This window comes from Hylobates moloch, unplaced genomic scaffold, assembly GCF_009828535.3.
Source record: "Hylobates moloch isolate HMO894 unplaced genomic scaffold, HMol_V3 SCAFFOLD_160, whole genome shotgun sequence".
NCBI lineage: Eukaryota > Metazoa > Chordata > Mammalia > Primates > Hylobatidae > Hylobates > Hylobates moloch.
The window spans coordinates 43199-59378 of NW_026652435.1; the positions used below are offsets into that span (position 1 = coordinate 43199).

The 16180-nt window shown below is 51.6% G+C and overlaps 1 protein-coding gene across 1 annotated transcript; it reads left to right on the plus strand.

Moving 5' to 3' along the window:
* The first annotated feature begins 3344 nt into the window (after positions 1–3344).
* Positions 3345–15893, plus strand: LOC116464073 (DNA replication licensing factor MCM5). The gene is made up of 8 exons (XM_032147355.2): positions 3345–3458; positions 3673–3847; positions 6446–6572; positions 6653–6781; positions 9843–10015; positions 11673–11828; positions 14000–14166; positions 15718–15893. Exons 2-8 carry the CDS (start codon positions 3681–3683, stop codon positions 15891–15893), a joined length of 1095 nt encoding a protein of 364 aa, XP_032003246.1. The 5' UTR covers positions 3345–3458; positions 3673–3680.
* The last annotated feature ends 287 nt before the right edge of the window (positions 15894–16180 follow it).

Here is a 16180-nt window from a genome sequence, read left to right on the forward strand (position 1 = left end):
TGGAGTGAAACTCTTAGGTTCAAATTCCTGCTACACCACTTTGAGGTTAGTCACTTAACCTCTCTGAGGCTCCATTTTATCACTGGTGACATGAATATAGTGTTACCTAACTCACCTATGTGTCCTGAGAAGCAAATGAGAGGCATTCAAATAGCAGCTGGACCCGGGCATGGTGGCTCACGACTATAATCCCAACACTTTTGGCAAGCTGAGACAGGTGGATTCCTTGAGGCCAGGAGTTCGAGACCAGCCTGGCCAACATAGTGAAAACCCGTCTCTACTAAAACCACAAAATTAGCTGGGAGTGGTGGCACATGCCTGTAATCCCAGCTACTCGGGAGGCTGAAGCAGGAGAATCACTTGAATCCGGGAGGCTGAGGTTGCAGTGAGCCGAGAGCGCGCCACTGCACTCCATCCTTGGCAATAGAGCAAGACTCCGTCTCAAAAAAACAAAACAAAAACCAAATAGCAGCTGGGACTCTCCTACCCTGGGCCCAGTTTCCTCATCTGTGAAAGCGGCACAGATATTCACTGTACTGACAAAGAAAGGAAGGAAGAGGGGAGGGGACAGAGAAACGATCTTGAATTCTACTAATAGTAGAATGGCTGAATAATTTTTTCCTCTCAATTGTCGAACAAAGCCAGACACTAGTTAAAATGGTAAGGACAGTCAGGCACGGTGGCTCACGCCTGTAATCCCAGCACTTTGGGAAGCCGAGGCGGGTGGATCACAAGGTCAGGAGTTCGAGACCAGCCTGACCGACGTGGTGAAACCCTATCTCTACTAAAAATACAAAAATTAACCGGGTGTGGTGGCGCGTGCCTGTAATCCCAGCTACTCAGGAGGCTGAGGTAGGAGAACTGCTTGAACCCGGGAGGCAGAGGTTGCAGTGAGCTGAAATTACGCCACTGCACTCCAGACTGGGCGATAGAGCGTGACTCCATCTCAGAAAAAAAAAAAAAAAAAAAAAGTGGTAAGGACAGATTTCAATCAGTAATGACTATTGCAATAGAGAAAAGAGTCCAGCATGAACTGAACTCAGCTTTAATTTGTACAGAGGTATTTTAAAGGGAGGTTGACCAGCCTGGGCAATATGGTAAAACTCCATCTCTACAAATGAATAAATACATTCGCCAGGCGTGGTGGTGAGGTGGAGGTGGGAGGATTACATGAGCCTGGGAGGTCAAGGCTGCAGTGAGCTGTGATCACACCACTGCACTCCAGCATTGGCAACAGAGACCCTGTCTAAAAAAAAAAAAAAAAAAAAAAAAAGAAAGATTGAGGGAGGAAGGGGTGGGCAAGTGATTAGTAGAGCCAGGGAAGTGAAAAGTTACAAAAGGTTAAGTCAGTGTAAATGCAGTGAGGCTAGCTGTGTCTGCCAGTTGGCAATGATCGGAGTTAGAATTTTTGCCTCCCACAGAGACTGGGAGACAGAGGTCACATCCTCAGTTGTTGCCTGGAATAAACGGTAAACATTAATCAGCAGCCTTGAGTTTTCTCAGGCAGGCACCTTAGCGGGGGCTGGGTAGAGTCATTTCAGAGATGTCAGCAGCTGTTAGAAACTGTTAGTGTTTGTTTAAGTCTTCTTTTCTTTTCTTTTCTTTTTTTTTTGAGACTAAGTTTCACTCTTGTCACCCAGACTGGAGTGCATCTCTAAAAAGAAAAAAAAGACAGGCCAGGCACGGTGGGCTCACACCTGTAATCCCAGCATTTTGGGAGGCTGAGGCGGGAGTTCGAGACCAGCCTGGCCAACATGGTGAAACCCCGTGTCTACTAAAAGTACAAAACTTAGCCGGGCATGGTGGCAGGCGGCTGTAATCCCAGCTACTAGGGAGGCTGAGGCAGGAGAATCGCTTGAACCTGGGAGGCAGAGGTTGCAGTGAGCCGAGGTCGTGCCACTGCACTGCAGCCTGGGTGACAGAGTGAGACTCTGTCTCAAAAAAAAAAAAAAAAAAAAAATTATAAAAAAATTTCTAGAGAAGCGAGATCTTGCTATGTTGCCCAGGCTGGCCTCAACTCCTGGACTCAAGGGATCCTCTCATCTTGGCCTCCTGAAGTGCTAGGATTACAGGCATGAGCCACAGTGCCTATAGATCAAGGTTGAGGCTTAGAAGTGAAGGCAGCCCAGAGGAACCCGGCTAAAGTTTGGTCAAGGAGAGTCTTTGTCACCATACTACAGAAAATTAAGCAGCTGTTAAACAGAATGAGGCTGGGCCGGGCACGGTGGCTCACACCTGTAATTCCAGCACTTTGGGAGGCCGAGGCGAGCGGATCACTTGAGGCCGGGAGTTCGAGACCAGTGTGGGCAACATGGTGAAACTCTGTCTCTACTAAAAATACAAAAATTAGCTGAGCATGGTGGCGCCTGCCTGTAGTCCCAGCTACTTGAGAGGCTGAGGCAGGAGAATCGTTTGAACCGGTGAGGCAGAAGTTGCAGTGAGCCAAGATTGCGCCACTGCACTCCATTCTGGGCGACAGAGTGAGACTCCGTCTCAATAAATAAATAAACAAACAAATAAAAGCAGTGTGTTAGGGTGCGAGAACCCGGGTCGGGGACGCGGGTGAGCCGCGCGGTAATCGCCCTGTCCTGCCACCAGCTGGAGGACAGGGGCTCCTCAGAGCCTCAGGCCCAGAGAACTGGCCCCACGACCGGCAAGCGAATACTCCTCAGGGCACGGTCTCCCAATGCAAAATGGGCACCTGGACCCAATCATTTCTGAACTTCTAGTTTTTTCTCCCTCTGGCTATGAAAGGAGTCTTTTTTTCCATAGGACTTTTTAAAAGAAGGCTTAAAAAGCACGCAGGCCCGGCCCGGTAGCTCACGCCAGTAATCTCTGTGCTTTGGGACGCCAAGGCGGGCGGGTCGCTTGAGAGCAGAGGTTCGAGACCTGGGCAAGATGGTGAGACGCCGTATTTATGAAATATTTTAAGAAAATCACGTACACCTGTGGTCCCCGCTACACGGGAGGCTGAGGCGGACGGATCGCTTGAGCCCAAGAGGTTGAGGCTACAGTGAGCCGTGATCGAGCCACTGCACTCCATCCCCGGCAAAAGAACGAGACCATGCCTTAGGAAAAAAAACCCAGAAAATAAAAAAGCAAGCACATAAAAGCGCCCTCCGCGCGCCCGCCCCTCCGCCATCTTTGCATCCGCCCCGTCCTGCGCCGCCGCTTCCTTCCCAGCCAGAAGTTTCGCGCCAAATTGTTCCGCACACAAAATGGAGCCCGGAAGGAGGCGAGGTCATGCACCTTGCAGCCAATCATCTTCGGCAGCCAGCCCGGGAGGCGGGGCTGGAGGGCTCAGAACGGTCCAATCGCTGGCCGCGAGGCTCCGGCGAACCAATGGGAGCGCAGCGGCTGCGGCGTCCGAACACCGCCTCTAGTTTTTCCCGCGAAACTCGGCGGCTGAGCGTGGAGGTTCTTGTCTGCCCTGGTTTGTGAAGTGCGGAAAACCAGAGGTGAGGCCAGTAGGACTGGGACTGGGGGCCAGCAGACATCTGGATTTCGGGGCGTAGTTGGAGTGGGATGGGGGTTTCTCGGGAATTGGGGTTGGAGTTTGGGAGCGCAGCCGGGTCCCCCGGCTCCGGACTCAGGGCAGGGACCCAGGCGTCGGAGGGGAGGAGGTGCCAGGCGCTGCCCCCAGCCTGTTCTGGCTGTTTGTTCACACCCCAGGCGCAGTCATGTCGGGATTCGACGATCCTGGCATTTTCTACAGCGACAGCTTCGGGGGCGACGCCCAGGCCGACGAGGGGCAGGCCCGCAAATCGCAGCTGCAGAGGCGCTTCAAGGAGTTCCTGCGGCAGTACCGAGTGGGCACCGATCGCACGGGCTTCACCTTCAAATACAGGTGTGGCTCCTGCGGGGCCGGGGGCTTGAGTTCCAGTGTGGCCGCACGCACGCCTCCACCAGCCTGCTAGAGTCCTGGACCGTGAGAGCACAGATGGCCCCAGACGGGGGAAAGAGCCGGTCCTGGGTCACAGGGCTCATCCCGGCAGCCTCATCCCTTGGTATAAGACTTTGTGTATTTTATTTAATTAATGTATTTATTTAGAGACCGAGTCTGGCTCTGTCGCCAGGCTGGAGTGCAGTGGCGCTATCTCGACTCACTGCAACCTCTGCTTCCCGGGTTCAAGTAATTCTCGTGCCTCAGCCTCCCGAGTACCTGGGACCACAGGCTCCCGCCACCACGACGCCTGGATAATTTTTTGTAATTTTAGTAGAGACAGGGTTTTGCCATGTTGGCCAGGCTGGTCTCGAACTCCTGACCTCAAGTGATCCACCCGCCTCGGTCTCCCAAATTGTTGGGATTACAGGCGTGAGCCACCGTGCCCGGCCTGCTTTGTGTATTTTATCTATACCTGGAGTTAATTTCTGGGTGAGTCACCTCTTGAGTGGGCCACCAGCAACCAGCTAGCGCCACTTGGACCGTTTAGTTCTTTATCCAGATCTTGTTCCTGTTCATCTGCTTCCTATCATCCTTCCATGTCATGTCTGAGACCTTACAAACTCAAGTTCCGTGTAGGTGTAAAAGGTGAAGATGGCAGTTAGGATTCACTTCACTTCGCTCATTCATTTATTTATACCAGTCTTGCACCTTCACTGATTGAGCACCTGCTGCCTGCCAGATACTGTTCTGGGTGCTGGGCCGCAGCATTGAAGCTGGACCTGGCTCCTGCTTCTAGTTGATTGTACGACCTGTGACATCATGAGAATCCTCATAGGCCCAGCCTCTATCCCTGAGATGTTAAAATGCACAGAACATGAGGTTGCAGGTTCAGCATTGGCCCATTATTAGCTGAGTGACTTCCAGGTGTCAGTGTGTCTGGGCCTCACCAGGCCAGAAATGGGTAAAGCCATTCCTGCTTTCACTTATTCATGCAGCAGCTGATACTGCCCACCTGTGTGCCAGGCACTGAGCTGCAAAGATGAAAAGACATGCTTCTTGTCCTAGAGAAGCTCCTAAGTCAGAGGAGTGAGTCGTGAAGACCAACAGATGAATTCCACGGTGGTCATTTCCTCCACAGAGGAAGGTGAAAGGACTTAGAGAAGTTTTCCGGGGGGCTGAAGTTTGAGGTGACCTTTGAGCTAAGGTCAGAGTTGCAGGTGTAGAAAGCCTTCTGTCTAGGTAGGAGCAATTGCTTGTGTAGAGGTGTGGGGTGTCCTCACAGCAAGTGGCTTTCAGTACCAGTCTGGTCATTTTACTGGCTCCTGGACATAAGGGAGATGGGGCTCAGGCCTGTGATACTGTGAGGCTGGGGAACAGCCTGTACGTTGGTCAGTGGTCCCCAAATATGTTCTCGCAACAGTAGTCACATGGGATGCTCTGCTAAGCATCTGAGCTGGACGCAGTGGCTCGTGCTTGTAATCCCGACGCTTTGGGAGGCCAATGCCAATGGATCATTTGAGCCCAGGAGTTCAAGACCTGGCTGGGCAACATAGTGAAACCCAGTCTCTATTTAAAAAAAAAAACAGAGTCTGACTAGAGGTTGATAAGGCAGATGTGTTTTCTGCTGCCTTGGCGCCTCCAGTTTTTTTGTTGTTTTGTTTTTTGGTTTTTTTTTTTTTTTTTTTTTTTTTTGAGATGGAGTCTCGCTCTGTCACCCAGGTTTGAGTTCAGTGTCGTGATCTTGGCTCACTGCAACTGCTGCCTCCCGGGTTCAAGTGATTCTCATGCCTCAGTCCCCCAAGTAGCTAGGATTACAGGCACCCCGCCACCACACCCAGCTAGTTTTTTTTTTTTTGTATTTTTAGTAGAGATGGGGTTTCTCCATGTTGGCGAGGCTGGTACCTTTTTGGTTTTTTTTTTTGAGACAGAGTCTCACTCAGTCTGTCGCCCAGGCTGGAGTGCCCTGGCAAGATCTCTGGTCACTGCAGCCTCCAGCTCTGGGGTTCAAGCGATTCTCATGCCTCAGTAGCTGGGACTACAGGCGTACGCTACCATGCCCGGCTAATCTTTGTATTTTTAGTAGAGACTGGGTTTTGCCATGTTGCCCAGGCTGGTGTTGAACTCCTGGCCTCAAGTAATCCACCCTCATCAGCCTCCTAAAGTGTTGGGATTACAGGTGTGAGCCACCTCACCGGGCCCCAAGTTTGAGCTGTGTACATTGTTCTCCAAGAGTAAGTTAAAGGCTCTGCAGAGTCCTTCAGTGACAGAACTGGTTTGTTGTTTTGTGCACGCTGGCCTGAGTGTTGAAACATCCTTTGACTATCTCATGGACCCCTTCCATGGAGCTTTCTTTAGGGCACGCCTGTGCCAGCAGTGAGTAGCCTCTGCAGGGTTAAATAATGGAATGATCTGGAATTAGATGTGTATTTGGGAAGAGGAATGGTGAGGTCATGGTGGCTGTGGTGTGGGCAGATTCAGGGGTGCAGGCACACCTTAGCCAGTGTTGGTTTCCTCTTCTTTGCACCCTTCCTGCCCCACCCTGCTACGTGTCCACTCCAGGGATGAACTCAAGCGGCATTACAACCTGGGGGAGTACTGGATTGAGGTGGAAATGGAGGATCTGGCCAGCTTTGATGAGGACCTGGCCGACTACTTGTACAAGCAGCCAGCTGAGCACCTGCAGCTGGTGAGTGGGACCCCATCCCTGAGCTCCCCAGGGCTGCTCTGCCCCAGTTACTAATAGCCTGTGCCCTTCCCTTTCTCCAGCTGGAGGAAGCTGCCAAGGAGGTAGCTGATGAGGTGACCCGGCCCCGGCCTTCTGGGGAGGAGGTGCTCCAAGACATCCAGGTCATGCTCAAGTCGGACGCCAGCCCTTCCAGCATTCGTAGCCTGAAGGTGGGTCGGGGGGGCTGTGGCTGCTGCATGGTGCAGAGGGCTTTGGATGCAGGCAGACCTGAGTGCTAGCTGTGTGACCTTGAGCGAGGCACTTGACCTTTCTGAACCTGTCTCCTCCTGGAGACAAAAGGAACTTTTCTTGTTTTTTGCTTTTTGTTATGAAATATTACACACCCAAAAGCAGACAGTAGTATAATGAATCCCATATAGCTTCACCCAGATTTAATAATTAACATTTTGCGTTGTTTCCTATTTTGTCCTTTTTATTTTTTGCTAAAGAATTTTAAAGTGAATTCATGCATGGTGGCTCATTCCTCTAATCTTAGCGCTTTGGGAGGCCGAGGGAGGAAGATTGCTTGATACCAGGAGTTTGAGACCCTGGCTCTCCAAAAAAAACAAAAAAAAACCCCACAAAGCTAGGTATGGTGGCATATGCCTATAGTCCAAGCTACTTGGGAGGCTGAAGTGGGAGGATCAAGGGGCCCAGGAATTTGAGGTTACAGTGAGCTCTGATTGTGCCTCTCAGCACTTCAGCCTGGGTGACAGAGCAAGACCCTGTCTCTAAAAATACAAAATTAATTACAGACATCACACTTTATCCCGAAAAAAAAAAAAAAAAGTTTTCTTACATACTCTGAATACATCATCAGCACCTCAACTGAAACATCAAAGATCTCTTGGTATCATTGAATATACACTCTAGATTCAGATTGACCAAATTACCTCACATGCCTCTTACAGCTCGTGTGTCTCAGCCAGGACCAGGCATTGTATTGGATTGTTGTTTAAATCTCTTTTAATCTAGAACAGCTTCCTTTACTCTGGGTGTAAGTTCTTTCACAGATACGTTATTGATTTGCTGAAGAAGCAGGAGCCATTATCCTGTAGAATGTGACATTGATTTGCTGAAGAAGCAGGAGCCATTATCCTGTAGAATGTGCTGCCTTTTAGATTTATCTGTAGGCCTCTTTGGGGTGGTTAAAACATGCCCCTTCCCCTCTGTGATTTTTGGAAGCTGGAAATTAGATGCAAAGGCCTGTGTTTCAATTTCACATACCGGGCAAGAACACTTGTGGGTGATATTGGATCCCTCATTGCATCCCTCCATCCACTGTGCTGAGACTGACCAGGTGCTAGGTTGAGGTGGTGATGGCCACTTTATTGTAATGATGCAGGCATGGAGCCTTGAATTGCGCCTCCCCAGCCTTGCTTCTGCTTCCCACAGCCTCTTCCTGGTTTCTTTGAGAGCCCCAGCAAAACTTCTGCTCATGTCCGGTTCTCTCGTTCAGCCCGAGGAGGGCGTTGAGAAACAGAGACAAGGTGGAGAGAGATTGTCCCCGTCCTGTACACTGCTGGCTCAGGAGCTTTGTGAAGGGCAAGGGCTGGCCATAGGAAGGAGCAGATTGGTTGAGAATTTGTTTTACTTTTTATTATGGATAATTCAAACATTAGAATATAAAGAGAATAGTATAACAAATCCTCTTGTACTCATCACCCAGCTTAATAATTAGCAACTAGAGGCCAAATTTTTTTTTTTTTTTTTTTTTTGAGACGGAGTTTTTGCTCTTGTTGCCCAGGCTGGAGTGCAGTGACACGATCTCAGCTCACTGCAACTTCTGCCTCGCGGGTTCAAGCGATTCTCCTTTCTCAGCCTCCCAAGTGGCTGGAATTACAGGCACACACTACCACGCCCGGCTAATTTTTAGTAGAGATGGGGTTTCACCATGTTGGCCAGGCTGGTCTCGAACTCCTGACCTCAGGTGATCTGTAGAGGCCAAATCTTGTTTCATCTGTGGCCCTGGAGTTCTTTTGAAACAAGTCCCTTACATCATATAATTTGATCTGGAACTATTTTGCTATGTATCTCTAAAAGATGAATCTCTCTTTTTTTTTTTTTTTTGAGACGGAGTTCCACTCTGTCTCCCAGGATGGAGTGCAGTGGCACGATCTGAGCTCACTGTAACCCCTGCTTCCCCAGTTCAAGCGATTCTCTGGCCTCAGCCTCCCGAGTAGCTGGGATTACAGGCATATGCCACCACACCTGGCTAATTTTTGTATTTTTAGTAGAGACGGGGATTCACTGTGTTGGCCAGGCTGGTCTCGAACTCCTGACCTCAAGTGATCCGTCCGCCTCGGCCTTCCAAAGTGTTGGTATTACAGGCGTGAGCCACTGCACCCAGCCTTTGAAGAATCATTTTTTAAGGCATAGCTACAATAACATCACACTTAAAAATTAACATTACAGCCGGGCGCAGTGGCTCATGCCTGTAATCCCAGCATTTTGGGAGGCCGAGGCCAGTGGATTGCCTGAGGTCAAGAGTTCGAGACTAGCCTGGCCAACATAGTGAAACCCCGTCTCTACTAAAAATACAAAAAATTAGCTGGGCGTGGTGGCAGTTACCTGTAATCCCAGCTACTTGGGAGGCTGAGGCAGGAGAATCGCTTGAACTGAGGAGGCGGAGGTTGCAGTAAGCCGAGATCCTGCCATTGCACTCCAGCCTGGGCGACAGAGCAAGACTCCATCTCAAAAAAAAAAAAAGAAAAAATATTACTGCCTTATTGTCCAGTGTGGAAATAGTCATTAAGATGGGGAAACTGGGGCTCAAAGAGAAGTGACTCAGAGAAGGCCACACAGCAGATTTTGACAGCACTTGAACTAGAATGTGGGCCCCTGCCTCCCAGGTTTATTCTCTGTGTTGTACTCTACAGGTCCAGGGATGTTGCCATCAGAGGTGGGGTTCAGGTTTCTCTCCTGACGCCTGCCACTTTGTAGTGAAATGTGCTTTGTGTATCTCTTGCCCTGCCACCGCCCCCCCAATTGTGCTGCGAGGTCTTTAAAAGCAGGAGCTGTGCCTGAGGCTCCTCTGAACCCCTGGGTCCAGATAGCCTGGCACTGGGTGTATGCTCTCGAAGCAGTTTTTGAGCTGAACAGAAGAGCTGTGGCCCACCCTGCAGCTCTGTGCCCACCTCCTCCAGGCTCCTGCCCAGGACATTTACCGGCATATCTCAGGTGTGTCCTGGCTCCCCTTAACCAACAAGCTTCCTGATGGCTCTGTTACAGTCGGACATGATGTCACACCTGGTGAAGATCCCCGGCATCATCATCGCAGCCTCTGCGGTCCGTGCCAAGGCCACCCGCATCTCTATCCAGTGCCGCAGCTGCCGCAACACCCTCACCAACATTGCCATGCGCCCTGGCCTGGAGGGCTATGCCCTGCCCAGGAAGTGCAACACGTGAGTCTGTGGCCAAAAGGGACTGTGGGCGGTGACCTGAGTGAAGATCAGAAAGGATGAGAACAAGTAGCAAGCACTGCCTGCAGCTGCTTCCAGAGATCCACTGGGATGGGCTGGACAGGGGTGTGCCCTTAGGATTGGCACAGATCTGATGCCCTGCGGCTCTGAGACACTGCGAACAGTGTCCCTCTACATTGGTGAGTTCTGTCTCACCAGGATACCCAGACAGCCTTGTAGGGAACCCAGGGTTGGGAGGGAAAAGCAGTCCAGGGGAATGAGTCTACCTGGAATCTTCTGAAGCAAACTATGGTTTGTTCACTAGGCCAGATCTAGCCTGCTGACCCTATGGCCCAGGAACACGTTTGTTTGTTTAAGTATTGCCCACAGCTGGTTTCGCACTACAAAGGCAGGGTATGTGGCCTCTTGGCTTGCAGAACCTGGAATGCACATCCTCCGGCCCTTTCTAGAAAATGTTTGCTGCCGCCAGTCTGAAGGAACCCTACCCTCTTCACTGGCTGCTCTTTCTTGGCTCCTTCGCTGGTGCCTCCTCAGCTTCCCATCCACCTGCGGCACAGCTGCCTCATTCCATGCTGTTGGCATCTCTCACCTGGAGTGGCGCGCTATCTCCTCCCTGATCCCCCGCGTCCACCCTCCGCCCCCTCAGTCTGTTTCCCACCCAGCAGCCAGGTGTCCCTTGACACTGCAGGTGGTCCGGTCATTTACTTCTTAGTCAAGTCCTGCACGGCCCACCACAATCTGCTCCCGGCTCCCCCAGGCCTCGCTGCCCCTCTTCTCTCCAGGCCCGGCTGCACTGCCTCCTTCCTGTTCCTGGAATACACCGACCACCCCTAGTCTCACTGCCTTTGACCTTGCTGTTTCCTCTACTGGGAGTGCTGTTCCTCAAGCCGCCATAGTCTGTGTCCTCACTTCTTCAGGCTCCTCTTCACATGTGCCCTCACCAGGGGCATCTTGCCCCACCCTTCGTCTTCAGTTTGGTGCGCACACACCTCGTCTCTCCCACACCTGCCTACTTTTTTACTTTTCTTCACAGCATGTAGCTGTCACTCTGTTATGTGGTTGTTTGCTTGTATGTCTTTTCAGCCTCCCTTGATAGGAACTTAGGCTCCACAAGAGCAGGGACCTTTTTGTTCAGTGCTGTGCCCCCTGCACCTGGAATAGTGTCAGACACATAGTAGGTTTTGCGATGATGTTTGCTTCTTTATGTTGCTATAATATTTATTGAATAATGACGTAATTACCTAGGGATACGTAGAGGCTTAGACCCTCAGAATGGTCTAGAACTGCCTAGAATCCCCCTGGAAAAGATCTTGGGATTTGAGTGGGGCTTTAGTAAGAGAATTGATGAACTAGCTCTTCACCCATGAGGACACCATGACCCTGCAAGAAGACCGAGTGTGACCTGTCTGCCTCCTCTCAGCAAGTTAATGGAAGAACCCAGCCTCAAGCAGTTCCCTTGACTCTTAATCCAGTGCTAGGTCCTTCAGTGTTGCTTTCCTTTAGGGCTTATCTCCAGCTTATTCTGGAGACCCCATAAATTGCTGCTGGCAATGTCTCCTTGCTGGCTCCTGGGATGAATGAGCCCTGCCTTTGGATTCTCCAGGTAGCTTTGGTGACTCTTTTCCCTTATCTTGTACAGAGATCAGGCTGGGCGCCCCAAATGCCCACTGGACCCGTACTTCATCATGCCCGACAAATGCAAATGTGTGGACTTCCAGACCCTGAAGCTGCAGGAGCTGCCTGATGCAGTCCCCCACGGGGAGATGCCCAGACACATGCAGCTGTACTGCGACAGGTGAGGCAGACGGGCCGGGAGGTGGGCATCTACGGCGGTGGATGTCCCAGCTGTGGCCCTAACCCGAGTGTTGGGAGTGGGTCATCTGGAGCAGGGTGAGTGGGGTGGAGAAGGTGGCCAGTTGCAGAGCGCCTGCTCTGTGCCTAATGCTTCCATAAGTTCCTCTCATCTCGTCTTTCCATAATCTGCAGGGGCATGTCAGCCCCATTTTGCAGATGAGGAAATGTAACTTGGAGAGGTTAAATGACTTACTGTGTGGAGGAGAGCCAGGCTTTCAGCCTGTGGCTGTTGCTTTCCAAAGTCTGTGTTCTTCCTAGGATAAGATGCCTAGAGTGCACAGCTAGGTAACCAATAGCTGGGAAAACCTCTTCCCAGCCTGACACCCCACCTCCTACCCCAGGCTTTCTTTTTTTTTGAGATGGAGTCTGGCTCTGTCGCCCAGGCTGGAGAGCAGTGGTGTGATCTTGGCTCTCTGCAAGCTCTGTCTCCCGGGTTCACGCCATTCTCCAGCCTCAGCCTCGAGAGTAGCTAAGACTACAGGTGCCCGCCAGCATGCCCGGCTAATTTTTTGTATTTTTTAGTAGAGACGAGGTTTCACCGTGTTAGCCAGGATGGTCTCGATCTCCTGACCTCGTGATCTGCCCGCCTTGGCTTCCCAGAATGCTAGGATTACAGGCATGAGCCACTGCACCCAGCGTACCCCAGGCTTTCTGTTAAGATCCTGCTGAACAGCCATGGTGGCTCATGCCTGTAATCCCCAGAGTTGGAGAGGCTGAGACAGGATTGCTTGAGGCCAGGAGTTCAAGACCAGCCTGGGCAACATACTGAGACCCTGTATCTAAAAAAAAAATTTTTTTTATTAACTGGGTGTTGGGGCAGACACCTATAATCCCAACTACTTGGGAGGCTGAGGTGGGAGAATTACTTGAGCCCAGAAGGTTGAGGTTGCAGTGAGCTGTGATTACACTGCTCCACTCTAGCCTGGGCAACAGAGTGAGACCCTGTCTCAAAAAGGAAAACAGAAAAGATTCTACTGAAGGGGAGAGGGTACTGAACTTGGGCCCCTCATAGTAACCTGGGTGGAAGGTTTTGAGATCTTTGATTAGGGTTCTAACCTGGGCTTGCTTATCCTGAAATTGCATGCAGATGTTCTGAGGAGAGCAGATCCATAGCTTCTGTTAACTTCATTAGTGGCAACAGAGTATGTAGGGGTCAGGCTCTTGCTCCCTGCGCAAGTTATGTGACTTTGTCAAGCTTCAGTTTCCTCATCAGTAAAATGGGGATAAGGACTGTCCTTAATCTCTCAGAGGGCTGCTTGGAAATGCATGTCGTGTTTAGCACAATTCCTTCATGCAGATTACGTAATCAGGATGTATGATTTTCCAAGCAGTTCATGAATCCTGAAAACTTAGAAAGTGGGTATGGGAAGAGGGGAGTTGGAGGCTCATGGAGTGACGGTGATGGTCTTTTCTGGAGCTGTGATGCCTGATGGTATAAAGCACTTCTATGTCTGCTGCCTCACCTGACCCCACAACATCGGAGGCAGGCCACTTCATCATCCCCCTAGGCTCAGAGGTGCAATGACTTCGTTGAGGTCACACAGCGACTAAATGTCCCTCCACACCACCCTGGCTCTGACTGGGGGACTTGGAGACTTCCCTGTTTCAACATCTCATTTTTAAAACAGGAAATGAAAACCCAGAGGCAAAATGAGCTCACAGAGTCACGAAGAGGCAAAAAGGGCGAGTGGCCCCTCAAGGAGGCTGGAGGGCATGAAGAGGAAGTCTTGCCCTGAGAGGCTAAAGGGCGCCACATAGCGAGCTGACAGCAGACACGTGGAGATAGGGCTTTTGGAGGGCTCTGTGGGCTGGCACTAAGCCTCCTAAACCAGTGTACAAATGAGTTAGCGAGTTCAGTGAGAGTCAGGCCACCACCTGCCTTTCTGTTTGGCTGTCACTGTCGGCAGCACCATCCTCCAAGCAGCTGAGCATGGGCTGAGTGATGTGGGGAAAGAGGCCATTCTCTGGGCTCCGTGGGGATGGAGCCAGCTCAGCATGTGGTGCTTGTGGCAAAAATGCTGAGGTGGACCCTGAGTGTCCTGGGGATGGGTGGAATCAGAGACTTGCTGTCCAAGTGAGAATCTCACCTTTTCTCCTCTACCCTCCTCTCAGGTACCTGTGTGACAAGGTCGTCCCTGGGAACAGGGTTACCATCATGGGCATCTACTCCATCAAGAAGTTTGGCCTGACCTCCAGCAGGGGCCGTGACAGGGTGGGCGTGGGCATCCGAAGCTCCTACATCCGTGTCCTGGGCATCCAGGTGGACACAGATGGCTCTGGTGAGTTGGCTTTGGGGTCCTGGCTTAGCCCTGCTAAAAGGCTGTGCTTGCATCCTTCTGGTAACAGGCAACTCGTTACTTCATGAGGTAGCCCAGGATGTCCTTGTGTTGCTCATATCATTAGAACGTTCATTTTTATATTAAGTGATCCCCCGAACTTCCACACGTTGGTCCTAGCTGTGGCTCCTGGGCTGAGGGTGTTTGCCTAAGTGCAGGATTAAGGCAGAAGGACTGAGGTCAAATCACTGGGGAATTACTGAAAGCCACCTCTTCACTTCTGTGACAGGAGATACAAGAGAAGTGAAATGCAGGGTTCCAGGCAGGCAGCCGCCTAGTGTCTAGTTGGAGAAGTAAGAAAACTGTGAGACCACTGGGGACATGTGGGTAAAGTGGCAGCTGTTGTGGGTCATGCAGTTCCAAGGAGGTGCTAAAGGAGGTCCGAGAAGGAGGAGGTGGGGGCTGGGCTTTGAAGAGTGGTGGATGTGGAAGAACTTCCAGGCGGGAGGGGATGGCAGGAGCAGGTGAAGACCCCAGCCTGGGCAAGGTACTGAGTGGCTGGAGGGCTGAGTGGGAGTCCAGGGGATGAGGGGCCAGGCGATGTAAGAGGCCTTGAGTGCCGAGATGGGGAGCTCCTGCTTACACCTGAGGGCAGCAGGGGCCACTTTGAGGGTTTTCAGGTTTGTCTCAGCCCTCTGGCTTCAGTGAATTGATTCGGAGGGGTGGCTTCCCCAGGGCTCAGTCCATGGCCCACCCCACATTTACACAAACTACCTAGATTATTACAACTTTAAAACCACTGACAGGCAAGTAGCTCTCACATTTTCATTTCTAGCCTGGGCTTCTCCCCATGTTTCAGACTTTAATAACCAACTGCTGATTTGACGTGTTCACTTAGATATCTGAAAGGCATCTCGAACTTTACATGGCTGAAGCTAAGCTCCCCTTTCCCCACCCTCAGACTGGCTCTTCTCAGTCTTCCCATCTCCACCCTTTCAGTTGCTCAGACAAAAACCCCCAAGTCACCCTTGGTGCTCTTTTCTCTCATCCCCCACATCTAATCACGCAGGAACTCTGGCCGGCTCCACCTTTAAAACGTGTCCAGGATCTGACCACTTCTCATCCTCGCCACCTGCTCTGAGCCCTTGTCAGCCCTCCCTGGATCACCATTAATCCTCCCCAGTGTTCATCGCCACCTTGCCCCTACCTTCTCTGTTCTGCAGCAGCCACTGAGCGATGCTGTCATGACCAAGACACTATATCACTCCTCAGCTGAAAGGGGAGACTTTCCACTGGTTTCCAAAGTCCTTTGCCATCTGGCCCTCTGTTTCCTCAGAACCCTCCTGCCCACTTCGCCTCACCCTTTGGACCCTGGAACACACCAGGCCCATTCTTGAAGGCTTGAAAGCTGGGGTCTCTATTTACTCAGACAGGTTGTGCTGTCCTGGCCCTAAGGGCTCTGCCCTCTGGGAGGTCCCTGAGCTGGTGCCAGGACGGGCAGTGGGCTGGAAGAGCTCCCTTGTACTCACTCATGCTCCTGCTTTGCCTACCAAGGCCGCAGCTTTGCTGGGGCCGTGAGCCCCCAGGAGGAGGAGGAGTTCCGTCGCCTGGCTGCTCTCCCCAATGTCTATGAGGTCATCTCCAAGAGCATCGCCCCCTCCATCTTTGGGGGCACGGACATGAAGAAGGCCATTGCCTGCCTGCTCTTTGGGGGCTCCCGAAAGAGGTAGGGGGCTTGAGTTCCCTTGGGTTTGGGGAGGCAGCTGGTGACGGGGCTCACAATAGGATAATTACTGGATAATCAGGACTGGGCACTCTTTTGTGTGTCCTGGGCCCCTCAGTCTGCCAGGCGCCTTTGCCAGCCCCCAAGCTTGCCATCAGCTGGCTAGCAGCTGATCTGCGCACCTGTCTCAGCAATGCCCTGACCCTGGCAAGAGGGTGGACTGGGGGCCTGGCAGGTGCAGTGGGAGAGCACTGAGCTTGGGGTCATGCAGGTACCAGGACTTAAATCTCAGCA

Excerpts from the sequence above, each read along its gene's own strand:
- LOC116464073 (XM_032147355.2), top strand. The coding sequence starts at position 3,681 with ATGTCGGGATTCGACGATCCTGGCATTTTCTACAGCGACAGCTTCGGG. Across the intron at positions 6,573-6,652 it reads CAGCTGAGCACCTGCAGCTG|CTGGAGGAAGCTGCCAAGGA; the intron begins GTGAGTGGGACC and ends CCCTTTCTCCAG. Across the intron at positions 14,167-15,717 it reads GGTGGACACAGATGGCTCTG|GCCGCAGCTTTGCTGGGGCC; the intron begins GTGAGTTGGCTT and ends TTGCCTACCAAG.